Source organism: Strigops habroptila, chromosome 21 (genome assembly GCF_004027225.2).
Source record: "Strigops habroptila isolate Jane chromosome 21, bStrHab1.2.pri, whole genome shotgun sequence".
NCBI classification, from domain to species: Eukaryota; Metazoa; Chordata; class Aves; order Psittaciformes; family Psittacidae; genus Strigops; species Strigops habroptila.
The window spans coordinates 3,563,580-3,584,708 of NC_044297.2; the positions used below are offsets into that span (position 1 = coordinate 3,563,580).

General features: G+C 47.2%; 1 protein-coding gene across 1 annotated transcript in view; it reads right to left on the reverse strand.

The window, feature by feature from the left end:
* Positions 1-2,755: 2,755 nt before the first annotated feature.
* ZMAT4 (zinc finger matrin-type 4) overlaps positions 2,756-21,129 on the reverse strand; it is a 54,518-nt gene continuing 36,144 nt past the window's right edge. The window contains exons 5-7 of the mRNA XM_030509977.1: positions 15,884-16,111; positions 9,046-9,142; positions 2,756-3,342 (exon numbers count right to left, since the gene is read on the reverse strand). Of these exons, the coding sequence (XP_030365837.1) occupies positions 3,327-3,342; positions 9,046-9,142; positions 15,884-16,111 (341 nt within the window). The 3' untranslated portion in view covers positions 2,756-3,326. The remainder of the gene's footprint in view (positions 3,343-9,045; positions 9,143-15,883; positions 16,112-21,129) is intronic.

The window sequence follows — 21,129 nt, forward strand, 5'->3', positions numbered from 1 at the left end:
GAAGGTGCAGATGCTGTGGGAAGGAAGGATTTGAGGGGAAGGAGGCTGCACACACACGAATGATGTGCTCTAGTTCCGTAAATCACTCTCTCTGTAAAGAGGCAGTTTAGCTTCAGAAACACTGGCATCTTATGTTACTACCCAAAACACAGTAAGTGGAACAGCCCCACAGCTATGAAACCTAAGGAGATGCTTACTCGTCTGTGAACAACCCATTCTCCTCCACACATGAAAGGCATTGATGCAAGAGCACATATTAATCATATTGAGCTTCTTCAGTATCTTTTACTGTCCCCGCAGAGTAAACAATTAGACTCTGCAGTGCCTCTGACCCTTCCCTGCGCTCGACTGAAGGCACAAGCGCATCCCGCAGCCTAGCCGGGGCGGTGAGCCGAGCCCCAGGGATGCGGAACAGCAAAGGTCCTTCCTCCAACTCAGTTCCTTCTCTCTGTTTAGATCCCTTAGCAAGGCAGAAGAACTGAGGTGCTGCTGGGCACAGGCCTGGAGCACAGTGCAGGGGATAACGCTGTTTTGCTGACACCTCCCCTCTACCATGAACTTCCAGCAGGAGGAAGCTGTCAGTGCAGGAGCACAACTGGAATGGCACATGCACAAACCCAAGAGTATTGCCTATGTGAGCACGTGCAGAGGGCAGCACACGAGTTCACAGCTCAAACATACACATTAGGGACCTGGCCCCACACCATCTGTAACCTCTGGCATCACACGTGATGCTATTCATACTCATTTCACCAGATGTGAAGATGCGATAGAGTTGCTCTGTTCTGTCAGGCAGCTATTATACAGATGTAGCACGTCCTGTTGATTAAACGCCAAATGAAGATAAAGCACTGAACATTGCCTATTAAGTCTATTTGCCAACAGATTTCATTTTGCTGTGGCAAAAAAACCTAAACCCAAATCACAGGAGTCTCATTTGTTCTTAGAGTAGAAGGGGTCTATTTAGTCTTCACTGCTGGCAGACAACATAACATGGGCTTCTTCAGAGCAACACTTATTATTGATCTGCCTCTTTATTTAGGATAATTATTTCTCTTCTCTCCTGAAGATTTGGAAAAAGTCTTTTAAAAGTGAATCTGCTCAGTTTGGGCTTCTAATTGTTTTTACTGGTGGAGTCCTACAGGTATCAGCATTGGCTTCGGGACAGCTTCTTGGTGTGTGCTGCCTTGTGACTTCATGACTTTCAATATTCCCTTTCCCCAAAACACGGCTGAGCACAGCTTTACAGCGAGGCTGCCTTCATTTCACCTGCACATCTGCCTCTTTGTGCAAACCCTTTGGGTGCTGCTTCCCTCAAAGGGAGGCAGAGCAAGGTCACTGGGCAGCACTGACAGCATCCCCTGCTGCAGAGCTTGGAATCTTATGAGCTACCATATTACAATATACAATAATAGTAATAATTCCATGAACATATAACATGACACTTGCATTACAACTGCGGCTTTCCAAGTGACGTGCCCAAACATCTCTCGCCTGAACCATACAGTGCTACTCAACACCAAAATGCAGACCAATACACTCTGTTTTGGTTTATTAAGGTGCAGCAAAGCGGATGGAGGACACAGATTCCTCATCTGCATCCATTTTGTTCACTTGGCAGACAACTCACAGACCTGCAGGCCATGGTGCTGAGCTGTGGCTTATAAGTTTCCCTGATGCAGAGCCAGTAGAAGCAGGTCACTGCTCTTCCTTGAGATGCTGGAGGAGTGGATTTGCACCTTGCTGGGGTTCCTGGTAAATGAACTGATGGATCCATACACATCACTGCTGCCTTCCAAAGACACAAGAGAGCCTCTAGCTGAGTGTGCACAAAGGAAATGTCAAAGCCTGTTATTTCAGAGATGCAGAAGCAGGGAAATGGCCACAGTCTCAAAGAATTGTGCTACTACATATACATAAACCCACCAGATAGCTCTTTAAAGACATGGTGCTTAATCTCTAGCAGCATTCACAAGACAGGTTCTCTGCATGCAAAGCGCACTCACCGCGTTCGTGCACCAGAGCACAGGGAGGTTTGTTTTGCATCACTCGTAGTACCTATGTGAAACGGGATCATGTTCACTGCAGCTCTTTGCATTGCAGCAGGTGAGGTCTCTCTGTGCTGACTGCAGTAGAAAAGCTAAAATCCTTGTGAGCTCCCTCTTCCCAGCGCATTGAGTCACTTTTGATTCTGCTCCCCCCAAAGCCAGCGAGGAATAAGCACCTTCCCTACAGAGCAGCCCCAAACTGCTGCAGCCTGGGACCCGGCAGGGCTCTGCGCACCAGTGTTCCTCTTGGGCAGTTAGGGCTGGGTTTCGGTCAACTTTTGCTCCTTTAAATCCTTTGAGTTTTTCCTCTCTGTGAGCAAGGACCCCCGAGCATCGCTCCCTGCATGTGCCCTGCCTGCGGAGCCGTCAGATGGGGTCCTTCATGGGTGCTGGGACCCTGCTAGAGGGCTTCCAGAGGCACCCAGCACCCGGAGCATCCCCAGCACCTCCAGCTCCCTGCAGACCTGACCCTGCCCAGCGCTTCACCTCTTGCAGCACCAGCATGGCTGCAGCATACGGGGGTTCTGATGCAGGGAAACCTTTGGTCCAAGCCCTCTGGGAGATGCTGGAGCTCGGTGGGAGGCTCCACAGCATCCAGGGACGCAGGCAGCAGAGCTTTGGGGTTGCATCGGCAATGGTGATGAAGGGAACAGCTTCCATCCAGCCTGTAGGAAATCTACTGGCAGGAAAAGGATTTCACGCTGTCATTTGAGTTTTCTTTGCTCAGTGAACCATTTGTTTCGCTGAAGTCAAAGAGGAAAGGAAAAAGATTCATCCACTCTACAATCCCTGTGATTGATTTTTTGCTGCTCGTTATGTGTTGACACAAACCATGCTGGAGAAGGTGAAGAAAGTATGTTTATTTCTGATTGAAGACTGATTACATCACTATCATGGATAATGTAATAGAATAATTTTATACCCTTGGGAGAAATCTAAGAATAAATATGAAAAAGTAAAATATTTTGTTTCCACTGTCTCTGAAGATGAGTGATGATTAAGTGCTGTATTTACAGGGGAGTTATCATACTCTAGACTCTGTGCTGAATAAATATTATCTTGAAAGGGTAAAAAAGTCCATTGAAATAGTTTAACTCACCACAAAATTAAAAAAAACCAAAAAATAATATCCATGTATTTGTCCCAAGCGAAGGTTAGTGACATGTTAATAACTGAATCCACATGGGATCATTGTCCAAGAAAGGATCCTCTCCCTGCTCACCAGTTCCCCTCGCAGAAGCAGCCTCGGTGGTTTTCCGTGTCTCGACTGATGAACTACTACTGGTTCTTCAGGCTGCAAGACACAAGTGAAGCACAAGTCACTCTATGATGCTACCCCTGGTCCAGAGCTGGGCTCTGTTCACCTCCAGCCTTCCCATCAGCATCCATCCTGCTGCCCTTCGCATCGGATGGTGCCACCTCCCACCTGCCTCTTCCAGCAGCCGGAGCTCCAGAGGAACCCGCACTAAGGCAGATCCGAGGAGAGTCGGTCCTTAGGGAAACCTGCAGCTTTCCTTGTAATGAATCATAGAATCATAGAACACAGAATCATCCAATTTGGGTTGGAAAGGACCTTAAGACCATCCAGTTCCAACCCCCTGCCATGGGCAGGGACACCTCACACTAGACCCAAGGCTCTGTCCAACCTGGCCTTGAACACTGCCAGGGATGGAGCATTTGCCACTTCTCTGGGCACCCTGTGCCAGTGCCTCACAGCAAAGAACTTCTTCCTTATCTCCAACCTGAACTTCCCCTGTTTCAGTTTAAACCCATCACCCCTTGTCCTATCACTACAGTTCCTGATGAAAAGATGACTAAAGCCAATTTTATGTGAGCGATAAGGAGATTTCAATCCTAAACCAAATAATCAGAAACTCTTTTTATCTAAAACACATTGGCAAGTTTAAGGCCAGTTTTGTATTTTATGAAAGAAAACTGCTGTAACAGGCTGAAAAAAGCATACTTTCCTTAGGTCCTCAAGTTATTCTTCAGCAGCATTGGCGAGCTCAGGGTTACACTTTGGGCATCAGCCCAGTGTTTGTGCTTCACATTAAAATAATCTATAAACCCAACACCATGAAACAGAGATGTACAAGCCGTCCCCGGGCTTCCAAATCATGATCAAACCAGAAGGTATCAGAGATACCTTTATTTTCACTTACATTGAAAGGGAAGGGAGACAATTTAATCCTATAATGAGAGAAAGAATTACACGCTCTCTCCTCATAGGCAGTGTAGTTATTCAGCTGCTCTCTGGAACTGAAATAATGACAGATTAAAATGCCTTTCAATTTCATATACCTTTTATAACTATTCATCTTCTGGAGTTATTATCTCTCTAAAGGCTTCTTTACATTGCAGGCATCAGCCACTATATGTTACAGAAAACACATGGAATTTGCTACTGCTACCAATAAAAGTTGCTGTCATCAAGGGAAGAAAAAAGTCATTTGGCTTGGTTGTAAAATACAGGGTACAACTTAAATATTGACTACCATCTCCTGAAATGTATTGGAAATCTTGCACCAAGGAGTGCATTGGGTCAGGCTGAGGATGCGCAGGAGAGACCTCAACCTCCCAACACCAGGGATGGGGCTGCAAAGGTCCAGGGGAAACAGAAAGAACACAAAGAAATGAAATAACATACAATTTGACATAAAGAAATAATAAAATCTGACACAAAAGTCAGGCCAGAAAGCACCAAAGCCTTCCTCTAGTCCAGGAAATAAGCTTCCAGAGCCCTCAGGAAACATCCATCATCACATCCCACAACCAGGAGCTGTGACAGGCTGTAAATACTTGTTTACTCCATCTAAAATAGGTTGAAAACGCAATGGAATTGCAGTCTTGGTGGAGGGGGAGGCTTCTCCGGGTACCACAGTCACACTATTGTGATTAGCTCTGATTTTTGAATAGCCAAGAGCTTATGTTAATAAACATAATTCCAATGAGACATCTGTGTTCTCAATCAGAAAAGAAAAGAGAAAAGCCCTGCCCAGACACCAAGCCCTCTGTCATTTGCTCCTCAACAGGTCAGTCATCAATCATCTGGGCTTTCAGCAGGGACTAGGTAAAGGGCTGTGCAGAAAGATCTTCAGAGCACACCCTCCAAACTAGAAACGACCATTCTCAACCCCCAGGAATTCACTTTGACTGAACGCTGCACTCCTTTGGTAGGTTGAGTTGATTTTAGCCCAACGATAGCTGCAGGATTGGGTCCCCTTCTCTGCAGAAACCCTAAAATTAATCAGAAAGCAAGACTTTGAAAGGGAAGCCTAGACATGTATTAGCATCTATGAATGTGTAAATGAGTGGTTATGAAACCCCAGAATATATTTGTGAGCTCTAGATGTGGCAGAGAGGTCTGGCTGATCAAAGAAACAAAATAAAGGCGAGAAGACAAAATTCCTCTTTATGGAGGTGGGAATCATCATCCCTATATAGTCAGACTCTTAATTACTAGGGCTGGATCTCAGCCTCCAGTTGCTGACAGCCAGGAGGGTGGAGGACTGCTCCCAACTCTCACTACCCGGCACATTATTATAGCCCAGTAACGGCACTTACATCAAACGTGGGTCTGGGCTCTGGTGCTCTGCCAACAGCATCTCTGTTCCTTTCATCCACAAGCCCCTGAGGAGCTACTTCAGACCTGGAACCGGAGCCTCTGGGGCATCTTCCCCAGACACAGCTCTCCTCTCTCGGGTACAGCGATGAACACAGCACCCTGTCCCAATCCCATGCTCGCATGTGCTGATTAGAGAAGGGAAGTGATTTTGCAAAGCCCTAAGTTAGTATTCACACCAGCATTTCTCTGACCCCAGAATCTGAATATCCCTTGGCTTCTCTCACAACGACATGGGGCTTTAACTCTCTGTTACGTGTTGCAAATCACTGTCAGCAGTGATTTTGGGACTTTACATAAACCAGAAAAGAGGGAAGTTTCTTTACTTCATAAGCAGTAAGGAAAAAGGTTGGCACATGATGCTCTCCCACGGTTTCAGAGATAACGTGCCCTCCTTCCTGCAGCTCCTCATGAGCTGGTATTCCAACTGCCACTGATCCTCATGGAAAGGGAGCCAGTGGTGGTGCCTTGCACCTTGCTCCTCATCCTGCTGCTCCTCTGCTCGCTTGCATGGAAAGCAAATCAAACAATGGCTCAATCATCTCTACACAGTTCATAAAGCCCTAGTTAAAGTGTTAGTGCTCCTCAGATGTTCCAGGGTCCAGTCCCATTCCAAACCTACTCCAGTGCCCGAGCTGGGGCTGTGCAGACATTCCCATCGGAGCTGCCATGAACACTGCCTGGCCCCTGACATGAACAGGCTGCGTGCCAATTTGTGATGCCTTAACAGAGATTCCCCTGTACCCGACTCTCACCCCAGTTCCTGGCTCTGTGTTAGGATAAAAACCAAGGATGCATTTCCCCTTTATTTTCAAATATACAGCTTAAAGTACCTGTACCCTGGAGAAAAAAAGTACCTGTACCTGGGAGCTAGTAGACGTTATCTTGCTTTGCATATTCACTGGCCTGAGGGATGAGAACTTCCTCAATATTAGCTACCTCCTCCTGCATCTTTCATTCAAAATCCCAGCCAAGACACTTTCAGCTTTTCTCCCCTTTTCCCAATCTTTTTGCCAAACAAATCCAGTTGGAAGCATCCAGGCAAGCCCCCAGAATCCCTGCAAGCAGCTGAGCTCTGCGCACCAGACACCCCAAGGGAAGAGCTCAGCGCCGGGGTACCCAGCCTTGAACTCTGCTCTGCTAAAGGAGCACCACTGGTGGCCAAGAAGCAGTGGAGGCCCAGATGACACAGGCTGCTAAGCAGCAGTTCGAGGGCTGCTGCGTGCTGGGTTATTTAAAGCAACTCCAGCCATGGCTGGGTTGTGTTTTGCTCTCTGGAGAGCTCTCAAGGACTATAATAAATAGCCACAACTTGACTCATTCCTCATAAACATCCTTCTCTCCTAAAGCAGCTTCTCAGAAGACTCATCTGTCAAGTATTTTTGGGTGCTTCCAGCCTGCAATCACCTTCCCTCTAACCTGTCCCAGAGCAAAATCCCTTCTCTTCACAAACTGCTCCCCTCTTCTGTTTTTAATTTTTTAATTATATGAAGTATGACAGTGACATAAAGTGTTTTGTTGCCTTGGCAACTGCAATGCACTGGTTTCAGACCAAGTTACAAGGAATTGGACAGTCTTGACACTAACCAGCAGTAATGAGAAGAGCCCAAACCAGTGGGTGAAACGCTTAACAGGGTAGGTGGAAGGGCTGCAGAGGGGATGCACTGAGATATAGATGATTCTTGTAGCCAGGAACATGAGCTGTATCAATTGCTTTACCTACGCAAATTCTTCTGCTGCCTGCTATTATCACAAGTGCCCTGTGCAGCCTACAAACACCATGTACAAGGTCATCATTGCAAACAGAAGAACTATGGCTATGAGACAACCCCCCCGGCTCATTCTGGGGCTGCATCTCTGGGTCCAGCCACATTCAGCATCGCACACAGCTGCTACAGACCCCTCAGACCTGATTCAGGATAAAAGATATGGGTAACTCATCCCCTCAGTCCCACAAAGAGGACAATGAAGCTGCAAAAGCAGCTTTATCAAGGAGAGCAAAATCTGGTTACATCCTAATTACAGGGTGGGAAGAGCTTTTGTTGTGCACAAGCCCAAGCTGCCGGTCTATTGTCTCCCATGCTCCTGCACTTCCTATAGGCCCCGGGGAGAGATCTGCCCTGTGCTCAGATACTTGGCCTCACAGAAAATTGTGTAACAATGAACAATGGATGGAGGAAATAGAATAATCAGAGCAATTTCCCATAGAAATTGGTCAGACGAATGCCTCTAATTGGCATTCCATTATTACATTTGTAACATACTCTCTTTTGAATTTATTACTTTGTTTCCTCTTGTGCTCAATGCCCATGAAAATCTCTCGGGACCAGATTTAAGTCATTATGAATAGATGATAAGAAACTAAATTTAGAAAGACTGATAAGAATATTAATATGCAGAAGAGGAAAGTCCTTTCAATGAAAGCAGAGTCCTGCAGGCCCCTGTGCTCACTGGTATTCCCTGCACAGGCTGGCTTGGTCCTTACCAAGATGAAACAGGGCTGCAGAACTGTCTAATGGTGGAGATGACACTCTGCTAATTGCAGGAGCCTGAACAACAGAAGCAGAAGGTGTGGGGATAGAACAGGATGTGAAGCTCCCTCCTGACGCTGAAAAGCATCAGTGCATCTTTCCTGCACATCTCTATTTGCCGTCCAGGAGGCTGCTCTGATTTGAAAGGAACTCCTCTATCCCTTGTAATAATACCAATAGCAATGATGATGCAAACTCAGAAGGATTGGCAAGGGAAGGATAAACTGCAGCTTGTGCCCAGGCAGCTCTCATTCCAGGTTTCTAATGGGAAGAGTTGTCAGCTCTGTTTCCCAGTGGTGGGAATCTGTTGCACTGGGTAGGGACCCCAACCTGGTCTGCACTGTCCTGCACACTGTGCATGTAACCCAGTGGAGCAGGGATACCCCATCAGGGAGCTGTGCTACAAGAGGAAGGGAGACAAAGGCAGGAAACTTGCTGAAGGTCCTTGCTGTTGGTTCTGATCATCCTGCCTCATCTTTCAGACTGTCCTTAAAGCCACCTGAAGTATTTCAGTAACTGACACCTTTTATATTCGTCTTCTAATCTGGGCAGTCCTGAAAGTGTTCCCAAAGCTCACATGTAAGTGAATTAAGAGAGATTAGTTCATTAATCTACTCTCTGGTGCCGTGTATCTTTATCATTTCATTTTAATAATTTGTACTAATTGACAGAGCAGATGCCCTCCAATCTCAGAGTTGGGTAACACATAATTGCTCTAAATCACAGCATAAACATTTTCACTTGGAAACACCTAATCCCATTATACTCCCAATGCAGTGTGTAACGCATTATTCTATATATTCATCCAGGCACAGACAGACAGGAAAAGAACAAAGATACCCACTTGGTCTGATGTTTGGAGCCCTTCAGGTGTGCGTGGTACTGCTCTATGGAGTTCAGGGTGACGCTGCAGATGTTGCACGTGTAGCTGCGCTTCAGGCCTGCAAAGAAAACCCGGAGTCATTAACTGTGCTCCCTTTACAATAACCCATCTATTTACTTTTCCAGGCCAGGGTATCCAAGTATTAGTGAAGCCTAAAGGGATATTTTAAAGAGGCACAGACCAGACAAGCAGGGTTCAAAGGCAAATCCCTCCTGGAGCCTTCGGTCCCTGCGGCACCACATCACTCTCCTGTGAATTCCCACAGAGCATCCCTGCACTCCCACTATCGAGCACACGAGGCTCTGTTCATTCCTCTGGGGGTTTGGTAGCAATCACAATTCAGGGCAATTCCTCATTAGTCTATTTAGGAGACAGATCTTAGGAACTTTATTTTCCCCCCCCAAAGGGATCCGCTCTGATTTATCCACCACAGCCACTGATCTCAGGCAGCCTTGTCTGAAGATCAAAGCTGGAAGCGTGGTGCAGGTACGAGGTGGCCACCCAAATGCTGGAAGCGCATTCCTGATGGATTTACTCTTGGCTGCGATACCTGTCTCAGCCCCTGCCCATAAACAGCCTGGACTTGGCTAATTTTAGCCCTTTGCAGCTACAATAACAAACAACTATTTATACAGCCGCTGCTCTTGCTGCTGGCCAACTGAGTACCGCTGAACTAGAAATAACAGCTCAGCGGCTTCACAGTAGAGACACTGGGTTTGTTTGGGGGGGGTTGTGGGGTTTTGTTTGATTTGGGGTCTTTTTTACCTCCTAACAAATCTCTTGGCTTCCTCTGCTACTTCCCATTTCATTGTTTGTTTGATTGCCACAGTTAGAAGTGATTTCCGAAGTAACTACACTGCATTTTATTGTATTGTGATGCAAATTGCAGGGGACAGAATCTAAGCTGCTGAGCAGGTTACTGCAGCCAGGGCAGTGACTATGCTGGGCACAAAGGCAGGTCATACCCATGGGAGGTTTATATCTCCTGCTAGCAAAGAGGAAGCAAATGGCATCAGCAGCAACCCATAGAAACACCCCCAGAGCAACAGCAGTGGGGACTATGGGCTGTACCTGGCTCACAAGAGCTGCAGGACCATCGGAGAAGCCAGAACCCCATGGAGTAGCACCCACAGCTCCCTGCATGGGGAAGGCACTGGGTCTGAACAGCATTTCCCTCCTAATTCACTGCTCTGCCTCTGGGCACAGATTGCAGAGAAGGAAAAAACCCAGGCAATTAAGGAGATTCATGCACATCTCAAACAGAAGCTGCAAAGCAGTTTATAACCAAGTCACAGAAACAGTCTCCGAGCACATTCACTGCAAAACATCCGAGCTGAAGAACTCAACTCAACAAACCCAGCCTGTGCTCCGCTTTTTCTGCTAAGATCAAACTTCACATCTCTGAGACATCCACTGCAGACGCGATATTTATTCATCTAAAGAGTGTGCATGCACAGAACACAAACAGGAGCTTTGCAGGATTACAGTGGCACCGCTGATGAGAGCGGTCAGTAACAGAGGAGCCACCTTCCCTGTGCAACTCACACGTCTCCAAACCTTGTTCAACTTCCACCTCTGGAAAGCTGGAAATCTAAAATTAGGACCCCAGGAACCATGCAGCAACCAGAATGAGAGGTGAAGGAGAAAAGGCCATTCCCTAGGACAGGTTGCTGCCCACCAGCTGCTGGAATGGCTGGGATTAGTTTTGATTCCTATCAGTTTAGATTGGAAAAATGCACATTTTGGTCCATTTCTGAGGCATTTCTTCTTAGCACCCTGGTGCACTCCTCCCTCCCCTCCTCTGGAAGGGATACTGGCCAGCCTAGCACATTATTTACACAGTTAATGTTCTACTTTGCCTTTCTAGACAAGTTTTCACCCAAACATTCCTGCATTAGCATCACTGACATTGCACACACATCGGCATTACCATAACCATTGATGCTAAAGTAATCCCTGTCCTGTCCTCCTAGGAAAAAAGGGAATTGCATATTTTAGAGCCCCTGTGGTCCGGTTTCGGCTTTGCACTGATTCATATCCATGAGGATCTGAACAGACCGTTTCAAGCTTAATTGAAAGGCTCTGCTTAAAAATACCCAGAGTTGGGGGATTCTCAGCACGGGCTGCTGCGCTCCTCAGGAGCGGTTTTAATGTACCATGTAATAGTCTCTCTTGACTTTCTACAGGATTATTTCTTTGCAGAAATTGCTAGAACAATTCACTTAGAACAAGTGACGTATGGCATCCTCAAATCTGAGCAGTTTATGCTTACCACAATTAACTGCAGAGGCTGTAGATACACTTAGCAGTCTCCATCTGTACTTACCAACTCACCCCAAAACCACTTTTTTCTGAGCTTCAGGCACTAGTTACACTGACAGCCCCACTTCTCAAACACCTCAAACATCTCTCAAGTAGGAAACTTGACCCAACATATAGTGAAACATCTTCTTTAACAAAATATTCCAAAAATATTGGGATGAGCACTTGAAAATAGCAAGCAAGAGATAATGGAAGAGTCATCTATGTTTTTATGTGTGGTGATATGGTAGGGAACAAAACCCAGATTGCAAATATGCTTATGGATGTTCTTCTTACTGAATTCATTCTTGGTGCTGCAGGACTGGGTTTATAGTCAAACCCTCTGTCCACAATGCGGGGGAAAGGCTTTGCATGGCTGACATGGTGCAGCAGCACCGTGCTGCAGTGCGAGCCCTCGGACCATGCCACAATCACTGCAGGGCAGAGATGGGAAGGAGGGGAAGTAAGAAACTGGAAATACTTTAAATTAAGGTAATAAGATTCTAATGCTCAGCAGCTAATTTAACAGCACACATTAACAACAGCCTTATTGAATCTTAATTACCTGTGTAGGTGGAAACACCATCAGTGATTACAGTTCCTAACTGGGGACACTGATTTTATCCCACCAGCACGTCGAGGCTGCTCATGGTGACGAACAAGGGGGACTCCTGTCCCCCCCTCCCATGTCCAGCCTGGGAGGGACTCAGCGCTGCTCCACTGCAGCCTGCTCTTCCCGACAGCTGGAAAATGCTGCCACAGAATGGGCTGATTCCATGATCTTGCTTGTGCTCAGCAGAATCACACATCTGCCAACGCCAACAGCCCTATTTTAGGTGGATGGAAACATGACCGGGACTGGAACGAAGACACCAGGAGCCACACCACTGTGCTTCCCAATGCCACACCGCCCCGGAGAAGCCACATTCCTGCGGCAGGACAAGGGCTGCACCCAACAAAGGCTGTTGGATTCAAGCATTAGCAGAGCAGGCAGCCTGCAATAGGCTGGTGGCCCCAGCCAGAGCAGTCTGTGCTAGGAAATGTCTGTGCTCTCTCTTCATGTTTCCTTTTGCATCCCCACAGCACATCAACATTCCTTCCCCTGCATCGTGGCATGCATTCATGTAAAATTGAATGTGCTCCTATATCCGTCAAATAAAATATTAACAAGTCAAGTCATTAATGTCATTCTGCATAAAGTGCATTAAAAGACATTCCAGGGGAGTACTTGTTAAATCGCTTTTTACTAACCAACAGTGACAGCAAAGAATGAGAAGTATTTATAAGGCATACAAAGAAATTATGAGCCGAGAAGGAAAATGAAACTCAGCACTTTGCCTGACTTTGCCAGACACCATCTGCAACTGTGGCATTTGCAACAGCTTCAGGTGACAAATCCCTGCGCAGCCATCCCCATCCTGCTTACTACAGGTTATAAACACTGATGGGATGAAGAAGGGTCTGTCTGTACGTCTTCTGCTCATTTTGTTCATTCAAACGAGTGGGAAAGGGCACACTGAATCCATGGAATGCAGCCCAGCCTTTCAGTTACTGCACCAGCCTTCAGAGGGAGCGAGCCTTTTGCTGTGGGGTTCTGGCTCAGCACCAGCAATACGCAGTGCCCGGCATCAATTCAATTCCCTGTGGATGAGCTCAGATGGTCCCTGCTGTGAGGCCCCTGCAAAGCCCACCTGCATCAGAGGAGGAACCAGAACCCTCAGTGATGGGTGACGCCAGACGTGAAGTGAAACAGGACCTGACGGAGCAGGGATGCAATTCCCTCCATGCCAGGCGCAGGCTGCGGGAAGGCGGGAGCTGCCAGATGCAGCCTGTTCTGCTCCATGTTGCTGAACAGGCACAAGCTGTCAGGGGCAGAGCCCAGGATTCATGTTTGTCACCACAGCTCCGGCTTCTGCCTCTTTATGACCTGCTCCAGGATGGGCTGGATCTTCCTGCTCTTTCAGGGCGTCTCCATACACTTTCCTAACAAGTAGGAACAGCGGGGCTCCTTGGAGCAGGGATCCTGGACCTGCTCTGCTGGAGGGCTGGGAAGCCACATGAAGGTGCTCAGAGAGATGGGGCTGGACCTTGGGTGGTTCTGCACTGCAAACAACTTGCCAAGCACCCTCTGCTTCACCAAAGCATGTGGGACCATGCACCCACATGGACTGCAGCTTCAACTCCATATTCCCTGCAGAAACGGTGCTGTTCGTGTGTTACCTCCCTTTGGGGTTTTTTTCTCTTCCTCTTTCTCATTTCCAAGAAGAAAATAAGACTTCAAAATCGCAGGATGAGCACTTGGCAAGAAGAATCAATGCTTTTGTTTCCTATAAATATCAGTTATCCCAAAATATATCTCTATTCTTATTTCTCCAAATACACATTCATATTTATCAATAAATATTTTATCGTAGCCATTATCAGAACATGAAAGGCTGCTGAAATGTTGTACTGCAAATGATACGGCTCATTCCAGGCTCACACAATGCATCCAGTGTTTGTCTCCCACAGTAGTCAAAATAGAATGAATATTTAAGTTGCAATGAGAAGAGCGTGGAAAGGAAATGAGTTTGTGTTCTAGTGCACACCGAGGTAGCGAAGCAAGCACAGAGCAGGGAGAGGGGCTGTAACCTGACATGGAAGTGGTGCTCAGACAAGATGTCACTGCCAGCCTGGGTACCTCTGAACTGCCACTGTCAGCATCTCTCTTGAAGTCAGACATGACTTCATCCGCCAAGGTAAGACAGTTTTCTTGCACAGAGGCAGATCTCATCCTGTGCTGGCTATTGCACAGATCTGCCTTCTACATCTGTAGAGATGTGCTCTATCCTCACAGCGGAACGCATACGTATCACACCCCTGCTTCACAGAAACTGTGAAGAATTGGATTTCCCAGCCGCAGAGCCAAGCTTTGCAGGGCCCATCCGCAGGCTCAAGGACATCCTCCTCGGCTCACAGCTCCTCAGCATCCAAAAGTACCAGACACCCAGCGCACATCCCCGGCACAGCCCTGCAGTCCTCTTTCCTGCGCTCCGCGGATGCTGCCAGGACCACTTCAGATCCGGTGGCAATTCCCAACCGTGCACAGAACCACCGTGAAGTTAAAAACCAACAGGGGCTGATGAGTATGTAAAGCCCTCCAATCTCAACTCTCCATAGGCACAAGCTAAATGAATAAAACACTTCACAAGTGATTTATTTACCGTTAGTGACAGCCTCAGCCACTTTTGAGCTTGGCACAGTTCAAAGTACTAAGCACTTCCATGTTATTGTCCTGGGTTTTATTTCCCTGCATATTCTCAACAGCGGGCAGTGACTCAGCCACATGAATCATTTATGGCATTGTGAGTCACACTAGGTAGCACATGAAGGATCTGGATAACCATTACAGGGTTTACTTCAGAACAAGAAATGCACAATATGCTGCATAGTCATTAGTATTTACAGGAAAATTATTTCATTTAGCAAGGTAAAAAAAAAAAAAAGAAAGGTAATTTTAAAGTGTTAATACAATGCTGGCAAACCAGACTTCCTCTCCTGCATGATGCTGAAAATCAAACCTGCACTTTCTCCTCTGCCTACTTCAAATGCATTGTGTGCACACAGGATTATAACCAAGGCCATAGAGAAAACTTTCAACAGGAGGCTCATACCTCTCCTCCTGCAATCACACCTCCATGTGAACAATGGGCCTGGATCAGAACTCAGCCTGAGCTCTGTCCCCAGCCAGTGTAAACCAGCGCGGCTCCATCAGCTGGGGTGATGGAGCTGGTCCTTCATCAGCACCGGGCAGGACCGACCCCTTGGGGGGACTGGGGGTGCGCGGGGGCTCTACACAAAGGGGTCCCACAGAGGTACAGGGCTCAAACCCAGGTGATCCTGAGGTGCAGCTGCACAGGAACCCTAAGGGTGCCAGAGCCTCTCCTGATGGGGCTGGGATGGACGGAGGGATGCATGGATGGATGGATGGATGCATGGATGGATGGATGGATGGATGGATGGCTGCTCTCCCTTCAGCAGGAACACAGAAAGCTTGTGTTTAACATACCCATAGCAAATGCTTGGTTCCTCTTTGCTGCTGCTGACTCAGGGCCATTGCAGTGTTTTACAAGCACTAATTAAACCACAGAAGACAGCTAATGCCCCGCTCTCCATCAGGGAGATGAAGGGAGCGCGCTCCGCCTCCAGCAACAATCAGCCCCATGCCCATTTTCCTGCAGGGCCAAGTGTTCTAACATGTTCTCCTCTAGCTCACAGGCATAGTCCACATTTGCTCGAGGACACAAGTGTGTGCTAATGGAAGGGACTATTTTAGGAAGAGGCAAAAGAAATTCTGAAGGATGCTTCTAAAATAGCAGACTCTCATCTTAGAAAAGAGCAGCAAGAACACCACACTCTCCCCTGCACCACTTGATTGAAGGAACGGTGACCGTGGTGCGCAAGGGCAGCATCACTGCCGTCACCGAATCCCATGGGAAGCTCGCACTGGTGCTCTCACCTCTCAGCTCGCCCAGATCCAGGGTCTTCCCCAGCTGCTCCAGGAGGTCAGCCCTGGCCGCGTTCTTCTTGTGCTTTTTGCCGTCGTAGTGCTGCTGGGCCATCATGGGGTTGTTGAACCAGGCGGCGCAGAGCTGGCAGTACCTGTCCGAGTCCCGCCGCTGCGGTGGCGATGGCACCACCGGGGCACTGTCCGTGTGCGGCTGCTTCAGGGGGCTCAGCGTGGTTCCTGTGGAGGGAGACGTTCAGATGTGAGCTCTCCCAGGTTGGTGTCAGCGCACCCCAAGGCTGAGCCCACATTAGACACAACGAGCAGCAGGGTCCCACTGGATGTTCTGTGTGATGCTGCTCAGAAATGTCCCATTTCCCATCAAACAAGCAGCATGGAAGGGTAGCACAGGACTGTTCCCCAACTCTCTGCATCTCCCTAGCTGAGAAAGCAGAGTGCTCTTATCTCAGTGACACGTCTTCTCACTGTTGTGACTAAACCTGCTAAACTTATCCTGCTTAAATTGCTACTTACTGCCAGCAGAGAATAAACAAAACGTGCAAAGCCATCTACTCCTCGGTATAGAGACAGGTTTATCACTATCATCTCAGGATTCTTATTTTCCAGTTGTTCTCAGAAAGAACAGGGAAAGCTGTAGGAATTGTAAATTGTCACAAATGGAGAAGAAATTATTCAATAGTGAGTCCCTTCATTCAAATATCTTCACATTGTGAATTGATAGGCACCAGCAAGCCGTGACCTTGATTTAATCCCATTTCCCTTCAAGAGGCCGTTTGGGAACACAAACACCATCCCCATATTGTTTCAGAGACAAATGGGTGATGAGTCTTTAAACAGTGGAGCTGCCCCTTGTTTGCCAGAGTTTTCCTGCTTTGTACAGTGTAAGTGACAAAGCCACAGGAAAACAGTTGAAAGTAAAAGAAAGTTCAGATACCACCGAGATGCAAAAATACACGACTTAATTATTACACCTGATTCAAAAATTCCCTTTTATGTGGTTTTCCTTTTCTTTTCCAGTCTGCGACCTAAATAATTAACAAACCCCCCACTCTGGCATAGAAGAATAGGCAAATTTTTAGGTGGTGGCGAGGAGCTCATCACTCTCCTTTGATCAGGAGGCTCCATGTTGTTCCAGCTGAGCCCTGATGAGAGCTGGGTTGGCAAGCGATGAACCCACCTAGGTGCCTGACACCAGGAATGGCAACAGAGAGCAAAGCAGGGATATATTTAGATGTATAATTAGGACTGAAGCCCACTGTGATTGACGCCACGGCTCCAGAAAGTTAATATTGTTATAAATCTTCTGCTGACCTGCTCAGGAAGGGCCATCAATTAACTTCCCTCAAGGAAATTGTATCTTACATATAAAATTACTCAGAACCTTATCAATTTCCAGGGGATGATAAGCTTCTATTGGTTTTGATGACAACTGCCAAGGTCTGAGAGGATGAGGGCATCTGGACTGTTATAAACAACCAGTGCTTACAGCAGCCCAGGAGCAATGTGATATATTGGACTCGCCCCTCTGCAGGCCCCAGGCTATAAAGTTAAATCTATCAGATCCTTTGGTCAGCTTTCTCCTTGTTCATATCTTTAGCTGCTGCCAGAGGGGAACCAGGGAGGCTGAAGCTGACAGAGCTGGTGGTGTCCACAAGAGTTATATCTCCCGCTTGCTAAAGAAATCCAACTGGAGCATCCTTCAGGCATCTGCTGGACCAGTGGCCGCATGCTCTGAGCCCAGCCCCAGGCTGGAGCCCTACAACAGAGACCTGTGTCACTCATTAGTCCCACCTGGGTTTCCTCTTGGCACTCACAACAGTGTTGTCCTGAAAAGCCACATTCCCCAGGCTCCCTATACAACTACGACCAGCCCTAAGGTGCGCTGAACCCAGCCTGGCAACTAGTGCAAACATCCCGTGCCTCTCACCTATTTCTCTTCAGGAGGATTTGGAAGTTGACTGCTACACCAATATGGATTTCTCATTTTGATACGTGCTACATAACTACTACAGGACAGAAAATATCATAATTCCCTGAGCAGTGACATGAAAATTAATAATAAACACTCACAAACCACCAAACGTTAAAAATGTTTCTCCATCTAAAACACAAACATAAAAGCTGCTAGTTTGACTATTTAAAGCATTTCAAAATGCTAAATAGCTCATGACAGTCTGCCTTACGTTCCCTTTTGCTGTGGGAGGGAAGTGAGAAAGTCTTACTTTGCTGCAAGAAGCAAAATATAAAGTTAGAAACACTTTAGCACTCTGGCAATGAACTAATGTTTGACTTATTTCTTGCATGCAAAGCTCTTTATTCATAGCTGCATTTAAATGGCACCCGATGTTTTATCATTGCCACTCTCAGGGACTGAGCACGAGAACGTGACTGAGCCATGACCATGGGGTGCGGGAGAAATCCAGTTTTCTTCGGAAGACAAACCTGGGACTAAGAAGGTTCCAGCTGTGGGTGGAAGGATCCTCACACCCAAGCCTGAAAGCCATTGACTCTGTCCCTGTCAGCACATCTGAAACGCAAACCCCACACTAGGAACTAGACAACAAGGAGGTGAAAAAGCCAAGGTGACTTTTCCTGCCAGCAGAATCATCCCCTTCTTCCTCACCTCACTCCCAAAGCCAGTGCAGATGCACCAATTCCCACCTTCCTGATGTGATGCCTGCAGGTACCCGCACTTCCATCAGCTAAGGCAGCAGCTATTCCCCCCCGCCCTGATTCTGTGGGTTATAACTCACAGCAATGACTGGATGCAAGCTGATAGAAGATGTTGGAAATGACTAGAGACAGCAGCAGCAGTGACATGAAGCCTCTGAGGGCTACAACCTTGTGCAGCAGAAGCATCAGAGAAGATCACAAATATTTCTCTGTGGCGATGAGACATCCCTTTCCTATTGTGAAAAAACCTGACTGTTAAGGCACTTCTCCCTCTCCTGAAAACACCAGCAGAGAAATGAGAGCTCTGCATCTCATTAAGATGGTAAAATTGAAAGGAAAGGTATAACGCCACAAGGCGACTGTGAATAGATGTAATTTTCTATGGGACTGGTGAGACAGAAACCCCAGAATACCAAGCAGGGGTGTGTTTGGAGGCAGAATGTGTCCACATGAACCTCCAAACCCTCACAGGATGCGGCAGCTTAAAGTGATCAGAAAGAGCATCTGGGTTACCTGGTAGGAATGGGGCAGCACCGGGTAGGATGTACACTAGTGTCTTGCTTTAGATACTCTGCAGAGCACAGGTTGCTCAGAATTTAGGACTGAGGTAACCTCCATGGTGATGAGAGGGAATCCTGCTCTTCGCCACCTCAGCAGAACCGAGATGAACATTCCACCCTGTAGCATGAAGCTTGCTGGGAAGCCCTGTGCTGTTCTCAGTGCAGTATTAAGCACGGCATCGCTCAGCACTCGGGCACACGCTGGATGTCAGCAGTTGAGCAGTTACCTGCAGGAATCCTTCCCTGTGCCGCATTCCGGCTGGGAATGGGCGCGAGCGCAGGCTGAAGCCACAGGGCACTGGGTTTGAGGAGATGCTCTGCAGAGGAGGAGCCTCAAGGAAGCTCCAGGTTAGAAAGTTCAATCTATCAGATCCTTTGGTCAGCTTTCTCCTTGTTCGTAAGTTCATAGGTTTAGCTGCCACCAGAGAGGTGGCTTCAGGACCTACAGCAGCCATGCAGCACCTTTCTCCAGACCTCCAGGGACCACAGCCGGGATCAGAATTCCAATGCAGACATTTTCCAAGTGTTCCACTCAAGAGTATTACATATTTTTCGATGCATTCTTTTTTACTGGAAAGTTCTGCTCTTCCAACAGCCCGAGAATTCTTCCTTAATTCAGTTTCAACTGCATTCATTAGTCTTCATTTTGCCACCTAAACTCATTTTGTTACTGTGCAATAGAAAGAGATGCTCCACACAGGTGACTATATGTGAGAATGAAATGACTCCTGCAAAGGCAGCTGGGCAAAGGACAAATTCATAGAATCATAGAATGGTTTGGGTTGGAAAGGACCTTAAGATCATCCAGTTCCAACTCCCTGCCATGGGCAGGGGCACCTCACACTAGACCATGTCACCCAAGGCTCTGTCCTACCTGGCCTTGAACACTGCCAGGGATGGAATTCTTTCCTCCCTTTACACACAGACCTACCAACTACACAAAGGGTCGGCACAGACCTTCACAGCAATTTTAGGTGGCAGAATACATCCGTGTGCAAGGCTGAAAATCAGACACAGCGATGTGGCAGCTATTACCCATTTACTTGCCTATTGCCGCTAAAATCCCTTTTCAGATTGACTGCATTTAATCTCAGCCATAACAAGAGCATTCAGGCAACTCTGAAAATATTTTAAGCTTTCTTTTTCTTTTTAATTAAAAGATTATGAGAGCTCTAATATTTGTATAGAGCCTTTCTCGCTTGTTTTGATCACACATGAAAGTTAAAAAAGATTTTACTCTTAAGAGCTTAGGGCAACACCAAATAAAACATTCAACCCATTTAACCACCTGAAGGATTATGGTGTCATGATCAGAACAGCAGCTTGATCTCTTTTGCAGGTGCTAAGCCATTATACTGCCTCCTGCACCACCAGCACCCACTGGTCACTGGGCTCAGCTTTCAGGTGCCTGGAACATCAGAAGGGGCTGGAATACATCAGTGACTGTCAACACCTCTGAATTGCTGCAAGTTAGCAGCTTGCTTCTCATCAGATTAATGTTACTTATCTCCTTTCTGCAAATCAAAGGGAAAACAAACCATGGCTCATCCCAAAGAGCCACATCCCTGTCTTGCAGCTCCAGCATTGTCAGAGGGGCTCCAGAACAACTGCACCCAACAGCCCTTTAGCTACAGCAGCCAGAGCAACAAGCAGCTCTTCAAACTCCATCACCCAGGTCTCAAAGCTGATACCAAAACCTTGACAGGACTTCTGGCAATCAGGGCTGTAAGGATGATATATGAGAGCATCTGGAGCAGCATTCCGTGGAAGAAAAATGGCTAGATAATGAATTCTCCCATTGAAAGCAGCACAGAAACCACTCAAACCCTGTACAACCTGGCCACACTGTTGTCACAGACATATGTCCAGGACTCAGGAGCACCAGAGCCTCTGAAGCTCTGTCCAAGAAACTGGAAGGATTGGGACAAAATTCCGGTGGAAAAATGCTGGGTGACTCTGTACGAAGGCCAGAAAAGTGCAGTGTCCAAAGGGCACATCTGTGAG